The sequence below is a fragment of the Mixophyes fleayi genome, chromosome 5, assembly GCF_038048845.1.
Source record: "Mixophyes fleayi isolate aMixFle1 chromosome 5, aMixFle1.hap1, whole genome shotgun sequence".
NCBI classification, from domain to species: Eukaryota; Metazoa; Chordata; class Amphibia; order Anura; family Limnodynastidae; genus Mixophyes; species Mixophyes fleayi.
In genome coordinates, this window is record NC_134406.1 from 148592978 (window position 1) to 148611419 (window position 18442).

An 18442-nucleotide genomic window follows, 5' to 3' on the forward strand; every position below is an offset into this window, starting at 1 on the left:
ACCCTTCTTCAAAGCTGCCCCTGGAACTCTTCAACAGAATGTCTGTCAAGAATCTCTAACTGCCGGATCCAGCTCAATGATCAGCTGTTTATTGACTAGTTAAATTACTGCTTTTGACTCGTTTCTCCCAGAACCACTTTACATAGTTTAAAAGGACACGTGTTTGAGGATTGTTATGGTTTTGTTTCTTTAAAGCATCCATTCCTCAAGCGATATTAATAAAGGAAAACACAAGAAACATGAAGACATTTTATTTCTACTCCCGAACTTCATTTTATTATCTCCCATGATAATGCCTGATGTAAAGAGTGATAGTTATGTTCTCGCTTGTTATGCCAAAAAACAGAACGTGGAATATATTAGCTAACACTTTAAATGAACATTATCAGACTTTTGAGTGTACTGTCTCATACTACATAGAGCTGAATGTTGTAATCTATATTTCACTATTTGCTAATAATAATTTAATATGTGATGTTAATAAAACATACTTAAAGCAGCATTTTAGTGTATTTGAGGTATAAGTGTTATAAACTAGGTATTTATTTCCACATTACAAATCGTACATATTTATTTTCTGTTTAAATGATTTGCTTTCACAAAATCAACGGCATTTTTATTATTGAAAGTCGGTGATTGCTGTGCCGACCAATGTCCCCTCCCCCCCCAGAAGTGGATGACACTGGAGGGGCTAACTGATCCCTCCGGCTGCATAGACCGGCACATTCATTGTCTTGAGTGTCATCCAACCGTCTGTGAAAAAGGTGCACAATAATCCAGAATGTACATTAACTTACACAGGTAGGATCACTGGCCATAACTTGGCCGGACACTGGTTTATATGTAGCACATTCTCTTTTGTGTTAAATCCACCAGACTTGGAAAAGTAGTCTTAAATCAACCCTCCACCCATCCCATGTAAAGTAGATATTTCTTACATGTGTATATGTAAGCCGTGTATAAGAAACCTTCACACTTTCCGCTTGTGTCCTAAAAACATGTCAAAATATTAGATAAATGCATAAAGTATAACAGTTCTACCAAGCAGTGTACAACAAAATATGTACATCTATAAGTTCTCTTAATTATCTTTTAAAAAAGTGACAATATAATATGCCTTTATATTTTGAGAACTAGTTGGGACACTTTCGAGTGTATTCTTCAATGCCTACATTACTTTTGCCTGTCAATAATTACTTTTTCATAGCTGTTAAAATATTAAAAATTACTCAAATTTCAAAAATATTTGGGTGTAGTGCCACGTGTAGAACACCACATCTAATGACAAGAAGGACCCGAGCATAATAAACTTTAATTGTACACCTATATTGGGAATCTAGAACTTGTACAGCGTTTTTCATATGATCCAGAATAAGAAGTGTTGTGTTTTGGGGAGGAAAAAAAAAACCATTAATTGAATTCAACTACAGTTCCCAAATAGACAATGGATGGCATGACCAGCGGACTCCCCCACTCTTGTTCTGTTACTGTGGAATAATAAGGTAAGTTTCAGGTGTTTACATCAACAGTAATGCCTACCCACTGTCAGCAGTGTCTATTTCCCTGTGTTGGTGATGCATTGCACAGTGTCATGTATTAAACCTGAGTACCCCATCCCCTGTCTCAATGTTGTTATTTAAGATATGGTGGAAGTGATCATGAAAGTGCTTGTCGCATGTACTACACCACTATATTTCAATAACGGATAGCAAGCTTCAGCCCACTATCTCTGTCAATCACATTATCATCAACATTTATTTATAGATCGCAATAAAATTTTGGAGCGCTTTACAATTGTGAACAAACATTAATAAAACAATACTGGGTAATACAGACAGACACAGGTAAGAGAACCCTGCTCAAAGCTTACAATCTTGAATGTGTTAAATATTGATACCCTATATTTTATGTATGCTTTAAGGATAAACACTAATACATGTTCACAATGAAAATGTCAATATGGACCTCACACCACAAATAAATTCAGATTCAACTGCTGAATAATAAGGATGATTATGACATCCTTACAATTGAATGTTGAGCTCTTAAAAACTTTATATTTTTTGTTAATTATCTTTTGGTTTCTATGTTTTCTTTAGATGTGTTATTATAGTAATTGAGAGCTAATTTATGGCTCTTGACCTGTACCTTACCTGACCCCTCTTCACCGCACAGGAATAAATTGTTAGACGACTGAAGAATGATAAGGATTATTAGGACATCCTTAAAATTGAATGTTGACCTCTTAGAGACTTTACATTTGTTGTTATTTTTCCTTCTTTTTATATGTTTCATTTATATTTGTTTAGATAACAAATGAGTCCTAATTTACAGCTGGTGACCTGTCTCTCACCCCACCTTCTCCTATAAAACTTGTGTCCTGCAATGTCCTGTAGTGTCTTCAAATCCAAAAATAATTTTGGGGTTAGTAGAAGCTCTAAGCTGAAAGACCAGATCAGTCTTTTTTTCTGTCATAAGGTAAGTTCTTTCATTTGTTAGATGATAATTCCATGCAAAGTTATATCACATATTGCTTTATATTTTCCAAATCCAACTTTTTTTTTTTTTAAATCATCTGTGATTAGCAGCTGATTCTTATTTTATATAGGTTTAGTCTAGTGTAGAAATGCATTCGGCTACTAGTGCAGAAATACCAGAACTGGTAACACCTGCCATCCAACACATGCAAGACATTGAATCATCAAATCAATGTGAAAAAAAGGTAAAATAATTTGCACAAGTGATATAAAATCTAGCATTGGATTTCATATTTTTGGGACATGATGAGCATAATTTGTTTTGTTTTGTAGGATAAGCATTGTAAAGGTGGAGATAGGGAAAGCTGTCAAAGTGAAATCTTTCATTCATTGGACATGTTGCAGAGAGCAATATGTGAATTTGAGGAAAATACACAATCTAACTTCATTATACATCAGAAGAGTAAAGAATTTGGCAAAGAGGGTACATTTTATTTTAATATACCTAAAATTTACAATCTGTAATTTTTATTTGAAATTGTATATAGTAATAATTATGGTTTCCTTTTTTATCTTCAGTATATACATTTATATAGAAAAACGCCTAATACATTGTTGTTCATGTTTAAAATGTACAATACAATACTGTAATTTTTATCACTTCCATTAAGATTTCAAACCAAATGCAAGATCTAGAATTCAATGGAAAAGTAATGATATCCAGTATGGCAAACTAATTAAGTTTTCTGGAATTCCATACGTGGTGGTTGGGAGAAAAACTCTACAGTGTCATTTGGGTAGAGACTTCAGCATTGTGAAGAAAAAAAATTATGGAGATCAAAGACAAATCACCCAGGTATCTCTTATTTTTTGAATTATAAAATGTTTTCCACGCATTGCCTGTCTTTTAATAGTGCTGGCTAATATCATTTATTTGAAGCGCTGCAATCAATGCCTTTGTGCCCTCAAACGAGCAGTATTTTAACAGCATTCAATTAGCTGAGAATGAACTAGGGAACAACTACACTTAACACTACGATAGGCAGTACAATAAATGTGAAGAATGAATGTGTAGAACATTGCTGAAAGATTGTACTGTGGAGCCATCAAACAACTCTCTGTCTTACATTTTTAATGGGGAGAGGTATCCTCATTAGCATGGTCACAGCTAATGAAGTCAAAGAGGCGTTATAACAATAAAATACAACATACATATATTGTTTAATATAGTGCTCTTTTCAATTATTCTTTTAATAGGGAGAAGATCATACCTTCACCAAAAGGAGGCGTATTATACAGCATACCAAAAAAATGGGCTGTCCAGCTGAAATCAATGTATTGCACATTATCAGATACCCAGATTTTATGGTAAAATCGGTGTTAAGCACATTACATTGAATTACATTGTTACAACTTAATTGTCAGACCAATAAAATGTAAAACATTGGTAAAGAAATTTTGCAAACATATTTTTAGAAGGGCAAAGGTAAACTAATTTGTGGATTTTTATGTATATATATATATATATATATATACACACACACAAACACACACTCTACATATATAGTATGTAAACATAAAAACAGTGATTGAGATAGGCCAGTGCGGGTATGCACATACAGCAAATAATTATCTTTTTTTTAATAGATCCAAAGTGATACACAAAAAAGAAGACGTAATGCATCAAAGAAAGTAAAAGAAGCCTTTCAAAGTGACACAATACAAGGCAATCATGCCTACGTAATTAGATTTCCACATTTATCTGAACATAAATTCCATGCAACTAGTGGAGAGGTAAGATTGTAATAAACTTATCATGTTATTTTGTTTTAGTAAGAATGAAATGTTTTTATTGATATGGTTTTAATGTTTAACATTATTTCCGTCAGTAATATTTATTGTGTTTTATAAATTTTAAAATTAAATTATCATCTCTAACAGTTAGCAAACCTACAGGAAAAGGTCGACAGAAGAGTTCAAGAAAAAGTAATCAGTTTGCACAGAAATGGGGTTAGAAAAATAAATGAGATGATGCGTCACATTAACGCGTTTGTAACACAAGAACTTTTCCCGGGTGATGATCCCCCTGTAGCTTTACGGAGACGCTTTTACCCCACAAGAAAAGACCTAGCCAATCTCATGTTTAAAGCGAAACAGGAAGGTCGAAACTCAAGTTTGGATCAGGAAAATGTTTTGAACCAGTTAAAAGAATGGAAAGAACAAATCCCACAATTAAATATTTTTTGTCGTCCTAATACAACCTCTGAGGAAATGACAAATAAACAAAGTTTTATATTATGTTACCAAGCTGAATGGCAACAAAAATTATTGCAAATGTATGGAAACCAGATCACACTGTTAGATGCTACATACAGAACAACAAGGTATGCGCTTCCACTGTTTTTCCTTTGTGTTCGGACAAATGTATGCTATGCAATAGTTGGAGCATTCGTAATACAACAAGAAACATCAGCATGCATACAGGAGGCCTTGGAAATTTTCAAAAAGTGGAACTTAAACTGGAATCCAAAATGTTTTTTGGTCGACTTTTGCCTAGAGGAGATAAATGCAATATCTCAGTTATTTAAAGGTTAGTCAAATTACTGTATAATTATTTTTGCTATGCATCTTTTTTTTTTTTTTTAAATATCTATATTTTTAAACAGCATCAATTACATTTCATAAAAATAATCTCGCAAAAATGCATAGTTATCCCAAAAAATCAAGGTAAGTGTGAGACAAAATAAACAAGTAACCATATCCAATTTTTTTTTTTCTCAGCTAACACAATCCAAACATTTATTAGTTTTGGATGGAATTACCCTTTTAAGTAGGCTAAAAGTACCAGCAAACCTTTTACTAACTTAGTAAACTTCACAACTAAAGTTAGCTTTAAAACATGAAAGCTCTAATTAAGTTTTCATTCAGCAAATCTTAGCAAATAATAATACAAATAAAATGTCAATATCAACTAACTTTAATGATTTTTGAGTATTAATTCAAAGGGTATATCTGATAAATTCACTGCAATAAACAGTATTTTTACATTTTAGATACACAAATATTACTTTGCGATTTTCATCGTGAGAAAGCTTGGATGGAATGGGTGACCAAAAAACAACATGGAGTACACAGTTGTCGCAGTGTTATATTGAATATGCTGCGTAGTGTAGCACTTGCTACAAACATAGAGGAACACAACGTTGCTCTCAATATACTGACTAATTGCCAGATTTGGAAAAACTGCGATGCACTGCGGCAGTGGTTCTCAAACAAGTGGATGCCTGAAATAAAGGTAAAAGTTTTATTGTTATTTTTAAGGACAATACATGACGAGGGGGGTTTAACAATCATTTAAAAATTAAAGGTGGAGGTATTGCCCGTAGCAAAACAAAAACTGCAATCTTTTACTTTCTAGAAAGTAGTAGCTACATGATAGCTAAAATTTTACCAATTGCTATATACAACACCTCAACTTTTCTGTTAGAACTGGCCTTTACATGTTCTGTGTATTTTAATAAACAAGTGACAGGATAGAAGACACATATTAATTGAACTCCTGACAGTTGACGTTAATATGAACGTTGGAACACTCTGCATACATTGTTAACATTCCTCATAAGTTGATAATGGACCATTTCAATAACAGTTCTATCCTTCACTTGTTTGGTTTCATCTTTTTAATAAAGGTTATATTGTTTGGGGGGAAAAATAAAATATTTTTTCAATTTAAAATGAATATGATTTGTTTATGATGTTTCTCTCTCCCTCACTACAGAAATGGGCACATGTTTTCAGGTCTGGATTACTACATATTGCAATTAACACAAACAATGGACTTGAGCGCCAAAACGAGACTCTTAAATATACATACCTGGATGGCTACAAGAATTGCACTCTCAGTGACATGATTACAGTGCTTCACAGTAGTTTTTTTCCTAATACTTACAAGAAGTAAGATTTGTGTTTTCAGTACATTTTGGGTCTGCTATTTATAGTAATGGCTTGTGCCACAAAAATGTAATACATCTTTTTTTAAAGTATATTTGGAAAATGTATTTCAAGGAAGAAATACATTAAGAAAATTACATCTTGCTTTGTAAAATGTCATGGGTAATTTCTATTATGTTATGTGCAGGCCTGTCATCCTAAATGTGGGGCAAAGTGCTATTTAAACAGGCACTCCTCCTTGTAATTAAATGCACTAGCAGAGGAGGTGTATCCACAATGTGGTGGGCACGTCCACGTCACTTACCCAAAAATGACCTTACTTTGTATGAAATTCAAACACACGCCACTTACACTTCATAAATGCTGAAAAAGAGCCTGACATGACCTCAGTTGTAAATTTTTGCAAAACATAATTAATAGTTGTAATAAGATAGATTTTCATTTGTTTTTACATAGGTATGTACAGTTAAATTTGAGAAGTTCCGAAAGTTTCTTGAAATACCATGAAGATGTTCCAAATTTTCTGAAAAATCGTCCAAGAGAATTTATTCACCACGTTATGAGGAGATTGTCAAGTAACCTCGATGGAACACATGTTTCCTGTATAGATCACACAAGTGGCATTTTCAAAGTCAACAGTGAATACGATAAAGAAAAGTATTATACAGTAAATCTGGGAGCAGAATGTCCAGAATGTACATGTGAAGATTGGATCAAATTTCTATTACCTTGTAAACACATGTGTTGTATTTTTCAATTTGTAGAGGGATGGGGATGGGAAAAAATTAACCCATCTTACTCAAACAATGCATTATTTATACTAGACACAGATTGTTTTTCTGACCATACTGTAAGAGGGGGAGATGAAGCTGAATACCCCTCTGAAGGTATCATGCACACGATGTCACCACTTGAAGATCTTCAACACTTTGAACCACGAAGGAGGACCAAAAGAACAACACTTATTATTAATTGTGTACAGACACTAAAAAATATTACAGACACAGTTTATCTGTTGAAAGAAGAAACATATCTGGAAAATTGGGATATAAAATTTAATACTTTACTTGAAGAAATTAAACTAGACATCCCAAAAGATCAAGGCTTACCATTGATAGAAACACCCAAAAAAAGAAAAAATATTGAAAAATTTGAGCCTTTGCCAAAAAGAAAATATGGAAAGCCTAAGCATCCAGCGTCCCAGAGAGTTGGATCAAGAGCTGATATGCTTAGAGTAGATGTATGGCAATCGGTAGAAGTAGATCCGCAAATTGCTGAATCACAAGATTTTCACACTGTCCACTCAGGCACTACAGTTAATGAGAGTCCATGGGTCACAGTCAATGGGATAAAATTAACTACTGCTGATAAAGAAGCTGTATCCAATGACGCCTGGTTAGATGACAATGTCATGAATATCTCCCAGTATTTAATATCAAAGAAATTCCCTTCTGTTGCCGGTCTGCAGGATACAGTGTTACTGGCACATGGGAGTGTTTCTAAGATTGACTGTGAAAATATTCTGCAAATACACCATTTGGGTGCTCACTGGGTGGTGTCACACAGGTCTCAAAATTCAGTGACTGTTTATGACTCCCTAAAACCATCAATACCAGAGACTCTTAAAGAACAGATGTTGTGTTTATATGCTCCGCTATTTACTGGTGAATATTCAGTACTTGACATTAATTTGGTATGTTGCCAAAAACAGGATGGTGCAAATGATTGTGGGGTATTTGCCTTGGCCAATGCTGTGTCACTGGCAAATGGGTTGAATTTAAATAAAATACATTTAGAACAAGACAAGATGAGGAAACATTTAGTCAAATGCATTGAAGAAAATAACATTACCATGTTTCCACATATTCAATTAAACAAGGCCAAAACAATGTTAAAAAAAAAAATACAACTCACAACACATTGCCTCTGCAAGATCCATAAGCCTAAAGAAGGAATGGTGGAGTGTGACCTTTGTAAACAGTGGTATCATTTCACTTGTGTTGGCTTAACAAAGGATGACAAATGTGTCACAACAAAAAGAAAAATGTTTTACTGTCCGCAATGTAAAGACAAAAAAAGATAAGCTACAATGTATAAATTACGTTGTCATTATTGAGAATAAAAATTACCTTGCAATTTTGAGTTGAAAGGAACATTGTATTATATTCCATTTACATTTTTTTGTGTATATATTGCAAATTAAAAAAAAATACGTTTATGACTGTTATCATTGTTTTTTTTTAAATTAAATTTATATATAGTTAATATTTGTTATGTCGATGGTTTTCTAATGCTTTATATTACATTGGAATAGTGGAATGCTGTGAGTTAAAAAAGTTCCTTGATATTACTGTGTAGCTATATCACCCAGGTGGGAAAGCCAACATTACAGGGATTGCCAGGACTGACATCATACAGGATCCCATCCTGCCCACTTCACTAGGAAGCGGAAGGATGCGGGAAAACAAACTGCTTTCCCGGGAGTGGAAGACCTATTCAGAATTAGGAAGTCTCCAGGACAAAACGGGATAGTGTGCATGTATGATTAATACATAACCTAAAGCATCCAGTACAAAGCATACAAGTATAATAGTCATCTCCTGTAAGCAAATCTACATGCTCCAGACATAGAGAATAATAAGTAACACCAAACAAACGAGCTGCCAACTATAATTATCTGCTAGTGAAAACAAGTTCTGTGAATAGAGAGGAAAAATTGTGCTCTTCGTATATATCTAATGCATTATAATGTGCATTAAGGTTCTAACATACAATAATAATTGTAAATAACTTTTATTATGGCCTGATATCTACACATTATCCTTTACTTTGAATTGACCTTTCAATTTGCATTTCTTGCTGTCATTTCCAGAAATTTATGACCCTGTATCTTAAGTTTATCTCTTTTTCATTCTAATATTAACTTGTTTTTTAGATCTCTAAACATCCATATAAATGATTAAGGAGTAACCACAAGAGAAATTAACTATTAAAAGGTTCTCACATTATGTACATTTTTGCAATAACAAGAAAAAAGGCTAAAATAAATATTAGTTTTTTAGGGTGACTGCCTAACTAATTAAAAAAAAACAAAATGCACATATTATACTTTCGGTTTTCATATTATTTAGTACTGATATTACCATCACCAAAAAAAATAATAATAATATAAGACAGTATAAGTGTGGCTAAGAGCTGGCTAAATGCTATTTCCCATACAGTCAATGTACCAGGTACCTACACTGAAGGGGATTTAGACATTTCACTGTGAGCTGGCTAAATCCCCTTCCCATTCATGACCTGGCCAGCAGGGGGCCAAAAAGGTACCTTCGGTGAAGGGGATTTAGCTGTCTCACACTGACTGTGCTATTTCCCATGCAGTGTAGGTACCAGGTACCTACAGTGAAGGGGATTTAGCTGTCTCACACTGAGCTGGCTAAATCCCCTTCCAATTCATGACCCGGCCAGCAGGGGGCCAAAAGGTACCTTCGGTGAAGGGGATTTAGCTGTCTCACACTGAGTGTGCTATTTCCCATGCAGTGTAGGTACCGGGTACCTAAGCCGAAGGGGATTTAGTCGCAACCTGCACAAGATAAGGGGGAGGAAGCAGAAGAGCCCTCATCCGTCGCACAGCAGAGGTGCAGGAATCCAAGAAGTGTCGGCCGGCCCATCTAGCCATCGGAGACCACATCTTTCCTCCCCCATTCCACCTCTCCAGTCCTAAGGAGCAACTGTCAGATGTACACAGGTGGTTAATTCACAAAAAATAAAATAAGCTACGTTAGGGCATTTATTAAGCAGTAGGCTTAACAGCCAATTTGTTAGCCTTTGTAAGGTAACCAATGACAAATTTAAGTTCAAAAATGTAAAGGGACACCTGTCATTCCATAACGCAGAGCAATTTACATGCCAGAGTTTTCTTTTTTTTTAACAAATCTGACGGTCAGACCAGTGGTTGCTATGACATTTACACACTTTCTTATCAAAGTGCGCCCCCTACAGGACGAAGCTTTTATACCAATACCCATCTCCTCCCGGGCATAGTGTCACACGGGCAGACGGTGAACAGTATGAGGGTCGTTGCTGACCACAGAACGCGGGTGGCAGCGGTTGGCAGTTATGCAGCTTCTACGTCACAATGTGTATTTAGTTTCAAATATTTGTGTAGCGCAGTTACATGAAAACGGAGTTATGGCGATATGTAAGTTCTTTTTAGAGGGCCGCTGCCGTTTTGGAGATAAATGTTGGAACGAGCACCCGAGAGATGGACGGCAACATGCGATATGTAAGTTCTTCTTACAGGGCCGCTGCCGTTTTGGAGATAAATGCTGGAACGAGCACCCGAGAGATGGACGGCAACATGTCCAGAACCGGTACCAGCAGCAGCCACACCACACAGGTATAGTGCGATCATACCAGAGGAGGGCAGTGTCGGGTTTGGGGGAACTACAGTGTGATACCTAATAACGATGTAGGCATGCAGAATGCATCTGAATTAACTAATGAAGCCAAGATCTCTCATAAGTATCCAAGTTTATCTTGGCAAATGTGTTATTCTCAGGATCACTCAGCCAACTTTTCACTGGCTCACCTCTTATAATCATCAATGTTGTCACTCTACACAATCTTTACAAATATTGACCCTACTAGTGGTAACTTGTATCATTCTGAATTTACCTCTAAATTGTGACCATGGTGGTTGAATTGCACGTGTGTACATTTCTTGTTTGATGGTGTATGTTGAGCAAGTATTTACATGTGCACTTTATTATACAATTGTTTTTAAGCTGGCTCAACGACATGGACTGCACCAGGCCAGAGATATGTGCAGACTTCAACTTTCTTCAAGTCAACAACGTGGACCAACAGAGATAATGACAAGACTTCATTTGGGTCCTTTTCTGGTTCTGGTGATAGAAGCAGAAACTTTAAACCAAACTCTTCTTCAGGATTGTTCTCATCCCAGTACTATTCAGCAGAATATTCTGTGTTCCAGGATTATGATGAGGATATTGAGTCAGACAGTGATGAAAGCCTCTTGTGAGTATTGAAAGCTTTTAATCTAGTTTCCCTATATTTTGTGGTACTGTGTAATGTCTATGGAGACATGTGTGTGAAACTTTACCTAAACACACTCAACCTTTTTAGGATGTATTGTTGTAAGAGGGTGCACTGTTCTGTACCTTTAACTAAATAACATGACCGCTGCTTACTTTGAAAAATAATAAAAGATATGTTTGTCAGTATAAGATGACTTTGTTTACAGTATTCTACTTACCAATTCCATTTTTATGTTTTTTTGTCACACCAATAAGAACTGATATTAATGGATAACAAAATAACGTACAACCTTGCATGGGGTGTAAAGCTGGGTATACACCTATGCAATCTTACTTCAGGTACAATTTCTGCAACGGTTTCACTAACGATTGAAAGTCCCGATGAGCATACCAATTCATGTGTACACACCTACACGGTTTACCTTCAGATCTGTAATCTGATCTTCTCTCATAACCATCTGCTGATAAGATCCTGACTCTGTACACACTCTACAGAGATCTGCCAGTCGTGAGTGCGTACACCCTCCCACATTTGCCCAACATCGTTCCATCATTGATCATGAAGTTTAGAAAACCAGGTCAACAGATACAATGTGGTTTGGTAAGATAAAACATGATCGTGGGAGCGTACAGACTCGACAAATATCTGACCAAAAGGTTGTGAATCGTGTGATCTGCACCATAATTGCTTAGGTGTGTACCCAGCTTTACAGATGTGTGTCATGGATATGCTGGAACTTGTCTAGAAGCTGAAGAGTCACAGGTTGCCATAAAGGAACATGAGAATTGTGTACATGCATAAATGTAATTTTAAGGAACACATAATGGTGTATTGAAACAAAATGTCCTTATGTTGTAGCTCTATATAACTTTTCTCCTTTGGGCTCAATGGAGGAAATATAGTAAAGGTCGGTTTATAAAAACAGAAGTACAGCTGGCACCTTACTGTCTACTGACATAAGGCTTGTTGGTTAGACATGAGAACTTGTACAAAATATAATGGTTTCAAATTGACATTTTCAGTTCACAATTTTGTGGGTTCCAGAACCCTTCATTTAAAATATTTGGGGTCCTACTTAACTATTTCTGGGACCCTTCATAATTGACTGTTGGGTGAACATAAATGTCATGAAGGAGGCCAAGCTTAATGGTAAGCAGAGATAAAGCAAGGTGAGACTAGGCCGTTACAGGTTCGTTATATGTGTCATTGAAGATCCTGGTACCAAGGGGATGGGGAAGTCTGCAGGTACAGTTGTTGGGGCCGAAACAGACTGAGATCGTCTCTCTTGTGGTGCAGTTGGGTGCGCTGTATGTCTGGGACTCCTGCTAGTGTTGGGAGCTTTGCTGTACCCTGTGGTGTGGCAGCTGTATGGCTCCAAGCCTGTTTACAGGTGAGGGTCACTATTAGGTCACATGAGCGAATGATCAGGGGAGAGCAGTTCTACAGGAAGTGTTCATTTTATACAACTGAGTCCCTTAGATGTTAAATTGGGTATTATGCATGCTATATAATGTTGATGCAATCACTGGTATTTGAAAACAATGACATACATTTAGAGTCCATGGAAGTATGGGATGAAGATCCACTGTCCACCAGTTGCTCAAACTTGGCTATTATGATCATTTTGACTGTCCGTAACAGATACACTTGACGTACTGATCTAGATATACATGTATTTCAAAATCTACAATGTGGCAAACTTTTGCTACTTTAACCAGTGTTTATCCTCTTCACATAGAGATGAAATCTTCCTAGATTTGGATATCCGAAAATCTTCTGGGCAGTTCTCTGTTCATGCAGTCTTAAAGAAAACATGTCATTCATCAGGTAATCATACTAAAGTAAAGCAAAGTTTTATTCAAGTCATATATTGTCTAACTATCTGGGAACATTCCAGGTTAAAAAAATATAGTTGTCTAACTTTTATATATAATTGCTATTGATGTCGGTGGATGCATGTCTTTTTTTGCGCCTTTAACATTTGTGTTAGCTATTAGATTTGACTAATTGGCTATATATTAATATTATTATTATTATGGAAATTTTCTGTTCCTCAAACACTAGGGGGTAAATGTATCAATGTCCGGATTCTTCAACTCCGGCGTGTTCAGCGTCTTCGGCGATTAAATTTAAAGCGGCGCTGCATTGTAAAGGGAAGTTTCCCTTTACAATGCAGCGCCGCTTTAAATTTAATCGCCAAAGACGCTGAACGCACCGGAGTTGAAGAATCCGGACATTGATACATTTACCCCTAGAACATTGTTTATTATCAGCATTTATGTATAAAAGGTGCCACAAAAATCTGCATCACCGAATAGTGAATATAACGAGTCATACAAAAGCAAGTTCATACACAGAAACAGGACCAGGACATGCAACATTGAGAAAGAAAGTGTTGTCATTAGACAGAGGTTAGAGAGGACCCTGCTTGTGTGAGCTTATAATCTATAGGATCCACAAGATGTCTCTAGTGGTTACCAGGTCTTAGGGAAACCTCTGTTCTCCTTTTAGAACATAACATTTCCGGAAGGTTATATATATGTGGCTGGAATTATATTTCTATTATATGCTCCGTTTGCTAAATTAGCTTGTTATATTGTGTTTTTCATAGGTTTTACAGACGTCTCGTCTGAAGAGATGCGTCTGGAATGTACCACGTCTCAGAAAGAAGGGAATATTCAAAACTATGTAAGTAAAACCAAAAATACTGTTCTAAATGTGTATAATGGCAATTCAAAGCAATAATTGTCCCAAACAGAAGTGTGGCTTAGCCAGGGTGGCTGTCATTGTACGTTTTATTATTTTGTACCCCTTTAGTTAAAAGGATAATTACACCCAAGCATTCTTTATTTTTTCTAAATTCCTATTGTGTGAGCATCATCTTATGTCCTACCACTTATTTCATATCCGCACCAGTCCTCCATTTCACTGAGACTATGACGTACTGGTGACTGTTACCAGTTCCAGCACTTCAGCTTTGACAACTCTCTGTGGTGCTCTCTGTGCCTGCCCCCCATGCCAGCATGAAGTGTCTGATGCAGCATAGAAACTCCGGACAGTAGTTGTCTGAGCCTAGTGATGAAGGCTTGAAATGCACACCTACCAGTTCCCCTTTTACTGTAGTAAATTCTACATATTTTGCATTTTTAAAGTTGACTTTTATTTCAGCCCCTTCAAATGACTACAATCTTCCGATGTGGCCTTCTAACCAAAACAGTTGTGCACCACTGAACTAAACCTAAAATACAAGTTAGCTTATATATGATGGCTACTAATAACTGTGGATATATATCTAACAGTTTCAGAAGGTTGTCAGAACAGAAGAGATTTTTGTACTTATGTCAGACTTCTTGTCAGTAATCCCATTGAAGTCAGCACTGTGAGACAGTGGTTAGTATTGCTGCCTCTCAGCATTGTGGTCATGGGTTCGATTCCTGCCATGTCCTTTTCTCTGTAGAGTTTGTATGTTCTCCCCGCGTTTGTATAAATTTCCTTTGACAAAAATAGACTCTAGCATGTGTGGTAGGGAATATAGACAGTAACCTTTAATGGGACAGGGACTGGTGTGAATGATTACATACAGTAGCAGCTGAGCGTGTCCAAGATGGCTGCCTCACCCTCTGCAACAATGCAACGTGCTTTGAGTCCTATTGGGAGAAAGGTGCTCTTTAAATAAATTATTACAATTAAATAATTATTAATTATAACTTGTAGTTTAGGTTTATTGGTCCTTTGTAAGTTACTGACACGCATATTTTTAAGATTGCATTACACAGCTATGCAATACACATACCTCCATATATTTCAGTTTTAAATACAATTGAGCGCATGTTTTACTTGCTGATTTATTAAAAACAGATCTACTTGTTAAGTACTTTATAACTTTGTTTTGCTTAAAATACAATAAAGTCTGTACTTCTGTTCCTCAGCTTAAGGAACTCACCAGGCCATCTACTGACCCAACACCAATGTTTGGAGGACTGCAGAAATCTGGCTTTGGTTCTTCCAGTAAGTTTTCACAGCTATCGTACATTGTGTACAAACCACTTTCTTCTTCAGTTAAAAAAACTGGTTGCTGCTCTTCAAAGAGGTGTTAATCTTCCAAACAGCATGTTTAGATTCATTACTGTAGAGAAATAATATCTGTAGCTAGAGCTGTAACTACACATTTTAGTTTCCTGGATGAGAGAGAACACTGGTGCCCCCAGATCTTTGTCAGAGTGACAGTAAATCCCGTCTTCAAGGGGTGTGCTGCGGAGAAGGGGCCAACCTTTTTTGGGCGCATACTAAGTGCTATGCTGCCCATCAACCACCTCCCTCCCCAGATCATGTCCATTTTCTTGTGACTTTTTATTGATCTCTCTGCCAGGCTGAGCCCTATTCCCTACTCCGTACTCTTCCTCTTAAAACAAAACAGAAATGCAGCATGAACCACTGTTAGGTTTACATGGCTACCCCTTCCCAAGCAGAGGGACAGTCCTCAAAGTGTAGGATAATCCATCAAAATCAGGACTTACCCCCAGGATTGCAACATATGGCAGACTGTGCAGCTCTCTCCTACTTGTTCTTGCAACTTTGAGTCCCTGCTGCTGCAAAGTGCATTAAGCTCCGTTTCTGCTTGCCCGGATTGTGGAATGTTGGAGCTCTGTTTTGGAAAGAGATAGGTACTATTCAAATCCTGGAAAGCCGAGCAATGAGTGAATGCTCTAGTCCTCCCTCCCCCAACCTGCCTGAAATTAAATGAAGTGTTTATATTTAATTAATAGGCCTCCTTTCCCTCTTTCAGCCCCATAATGAAATAAATAGCGTTCCAATTTAATAAACAGATCTATTCCCAATCGAACACCACCCACTACATTAAAATAATAGCATTCCCATTTTATAAATATCCATATTCCCCCAAACAGCCCCAATATCATAGCATCCGATTTCTCCTAATGAGCCCTAACCTTTAATAGGCCCCACAGTGCAATATTAGCCCCTACCCCAACAATATATTAATAGAACCCACATAACATGTAAAAAAAAAAAAAGTCCTTCCCTCACCAGCTCATTTTAGTTTCTGACATGGGACAGGAGGAGAGAAGGAAGGAGATAAATTGAGCTCTGATCCGCAGCACATATAATAATGTCCTGGGAGAGGGACTAGCCACCAGAAGCACAGCGATGGCTATAGGGATGGGGGAGGCAAATATTATATACACAGGTGGCTGCCAGACGCTGACCCCTATATTTAGGCGCCCTGAGGCACTCCGATAATGTAAGTGACTTGAGTGTCTCAGAGCTACACTGACTGTCATAGTCAGTACTCACTGCGGCTGAGTCACTCCTCACTCACATCTGAGCCAGCGTCCCCACCCCCCCAAGTTTGTGCCCTAGCTATGGCCCTATCTGTAAATATATTTAGTAAAGGACATAGGTGGTAACTGATTCAGGGAATTTATCAGACTAATTTTTGGTCTTGGGAGGAGTTTTTAGCACAAGTTATGTAGGACATTGTTTTTGTATTTCTGTAACTTGCAAAACCTTCTGTTTAGAGCTAAAAATTTTTTATATTTTACACGTTTTTGTTTTTTAAACTAATTAAAATGCACCAATGTTTTATTGTATAGTGTAAAATATAGAATTTGTTTATTTCTAATAGTAATAACTCTTCTTTTCCTGCAGACTTTCCTACCAACAGTGCAGTACCATCAGCTGCAGCCTTCAGCTTCAAACCAGACTCCGTGAACACTGCACCAAATGCAGAGACCAGCTCTAGTGTTCCCAGTGAAGCAGCATTCGGTACTAAGCCCACGTTGGACTTTGGCAATACAATGACACCAGCTTCATTTTCTTTTTCAAAAACGTCATCTTCAGGTGTTGGGACATCAGCTTTCTCAGGGTTTGGTTCAACACCTACTGCTCAAAGCATGGGAGCATCTTCTAGTTCTCCTCCTGGTTTTGAGGGACTGTCAGTGTCTCTGCCGAAGACCTCATGCAATTTAAACTGGGAATGATTCCTTTGCTGCCTCATCTGCAGAACTTTTAATTGATTAATTACCAATTTTACTTAAACCTCCAATCAAAATAAATGTTACATTTTTACTCAACAGTTGTAATACAGTGTGTAAATTGAACCTTTATCATGCAATGTAGGTGCAGTTTCAAACTTGAACACGAAGTTGAGAGAGAAGCTCCCAAAACAGTTTTACACGTAGATAAATTATATAACCTATAAAGTTTTGCACCAGGAGGTTTTGGGCGTGTCTTATAATTTTGGCAATATTTTGCCTATTTTTAGATATTCTGCTTTTATATTGGATGTACTGAAGTTTGTGGGTCTCTAAATAAGAATATTGTAAATAATAGTTTCACAAGTTTGACTAATTAAGTTCTTTTTATTTCCTTGTAGTGAGAGTATCTCTGTTCTAGTTGTCAGTTAAAAAAAATCAGTAGATAAACTTGCAGCTAAATAGCCAGTATGTACATAATATCAGGTACATAATTTGGGGATTTTTAGTGACTGGGAAAAGGGACTTGTATTTCCACCAATGAAATCCCTACACTGTAATTTTCTCCTTTCTGGGACGGGTCTGGATAGATCTCAGTAGTCGTCTAAAAAGCTGGATGTTGTGATAGCCGGTGTCAGGCAATGGAGGGGGTGATCATTGGAATGAAAGAAGTTATCAGGAGCTGGAATATGAATGTAGGCAGTGTCGGACTGGGGCATGAAGGGCCCACCGGGGAATGCAACACTAGGGGCCCACCAAAGGGTGTGTGGTCAGCCATCAAAGAGGCGGGACCAGATGCTAGAGGGGGAGTGGTCAGTCCACGAAGGACAGCTAGCACCTTAGTGCAGTATATTAAGAATGCAGTGTGTGTATAAAGAATACACAGGGCTAGATTTACTATCAGGCGTGTTTGTAAACCCGCCGACTTTCGGCGGGTTTGGCCGCGGTTCAACCATCGCC

The 18442-nt window shown here is 37.0% G+C and overlaps 2 protein-coding genes across 2 annotated transcripts; both read left to right on the forward strand.

Moving 5' to 3' along the window:
* The first annotated feature begins 3153 nt into the window (after positions 1-3153).
* LOC142157944 (uncharacterized) lies at positions 3154-6435 on the forward strand. Its single transcript, XM_075211449.1, has 6 exons — positions 3154-3333; positions 3735-3845; positions 4125-4271; positions 4419-5067; positions 5531-5772; positions 6256-6435. Exons 2-6 carry the CDS (start codon positions 3789-3791, stop codon positions 6433-6435), a joined length of 1275 nt encoding a protein of 424 aa, XP_075067550.1. The 5' UTR covers positions 3154-3333; positions 3735-3788.
* Positions 6436-10495: 4060 nt separating this feature from the next.
* Positions 10496-17581, forward strand: LOC142158705 (nucleoporin NUP42-like). The gene is made up of 6 exons (XM_075212924.1): positions 10496-10827; positions 11216-11468; positions 13228-13316; positions 14101-14177; positions 15419-15497; positions 17157-17581. The coding sequence occupies exons 1-6, from the start codon at positions 10548-10550 to the stop codon at positions 17486-17488; spliced, it is 1110 nt and encodes a 369-aa protein (XP_075069025.1). The 5' UTR covers positions 10496-10547; the 3' UTR covers positions 17489-17581.
* The last annotated feature ends 861 nt before the right edge of the window (positions 17582-18442 follow it).

Excerpts from the sequence above, each read along its gene's own strand:
- LOC142157944 (XM_075211449.1), top strand. The coding sequence starts at position 3,789 with ATGGGCTGTCCAGCTGAAATCAATGTATTGCACATTATCAGATACCCA. Across the intron at positions 3,846-4,124 it reads TCAGATACCCAGATTTTATG|ATCCAAAGTGATACACAAAA; the intron begins GTAAAATCGGTG and ends TTTTTTTAATAG. Across the intron at positions 5,773-6,255 it reads AGTGGATGCCTGAAATAAAG|AAATGGGCACATGTTTTCAG; the intron begins GTAAAAGTTTTA and ends CCCTCACTACAG.
- LOC142158705 (XM_075212924.1), top strand. The coding sequence starts at position 10,548 with ATGCAGCTTCTACGTCACAATGTGTATTTAGTTTCAAATATTTGTGTA. Across the intron at positions 13,317-14,100 it reads GAAAACATGTCATTCATCAG|GTTTTACAGACGTCTCGTCT; the intron begins GTAATCATACTA and ends TGTTTTTCATAG. Across the intron at positions 15,498-17,156 it reads ATCTGGCTTTGGTTCTTCCA|ACTTTCCTACCAACAGTGCA; the intron begins GTAAGTTTTCAC and ends CTTTTCCTGCAG.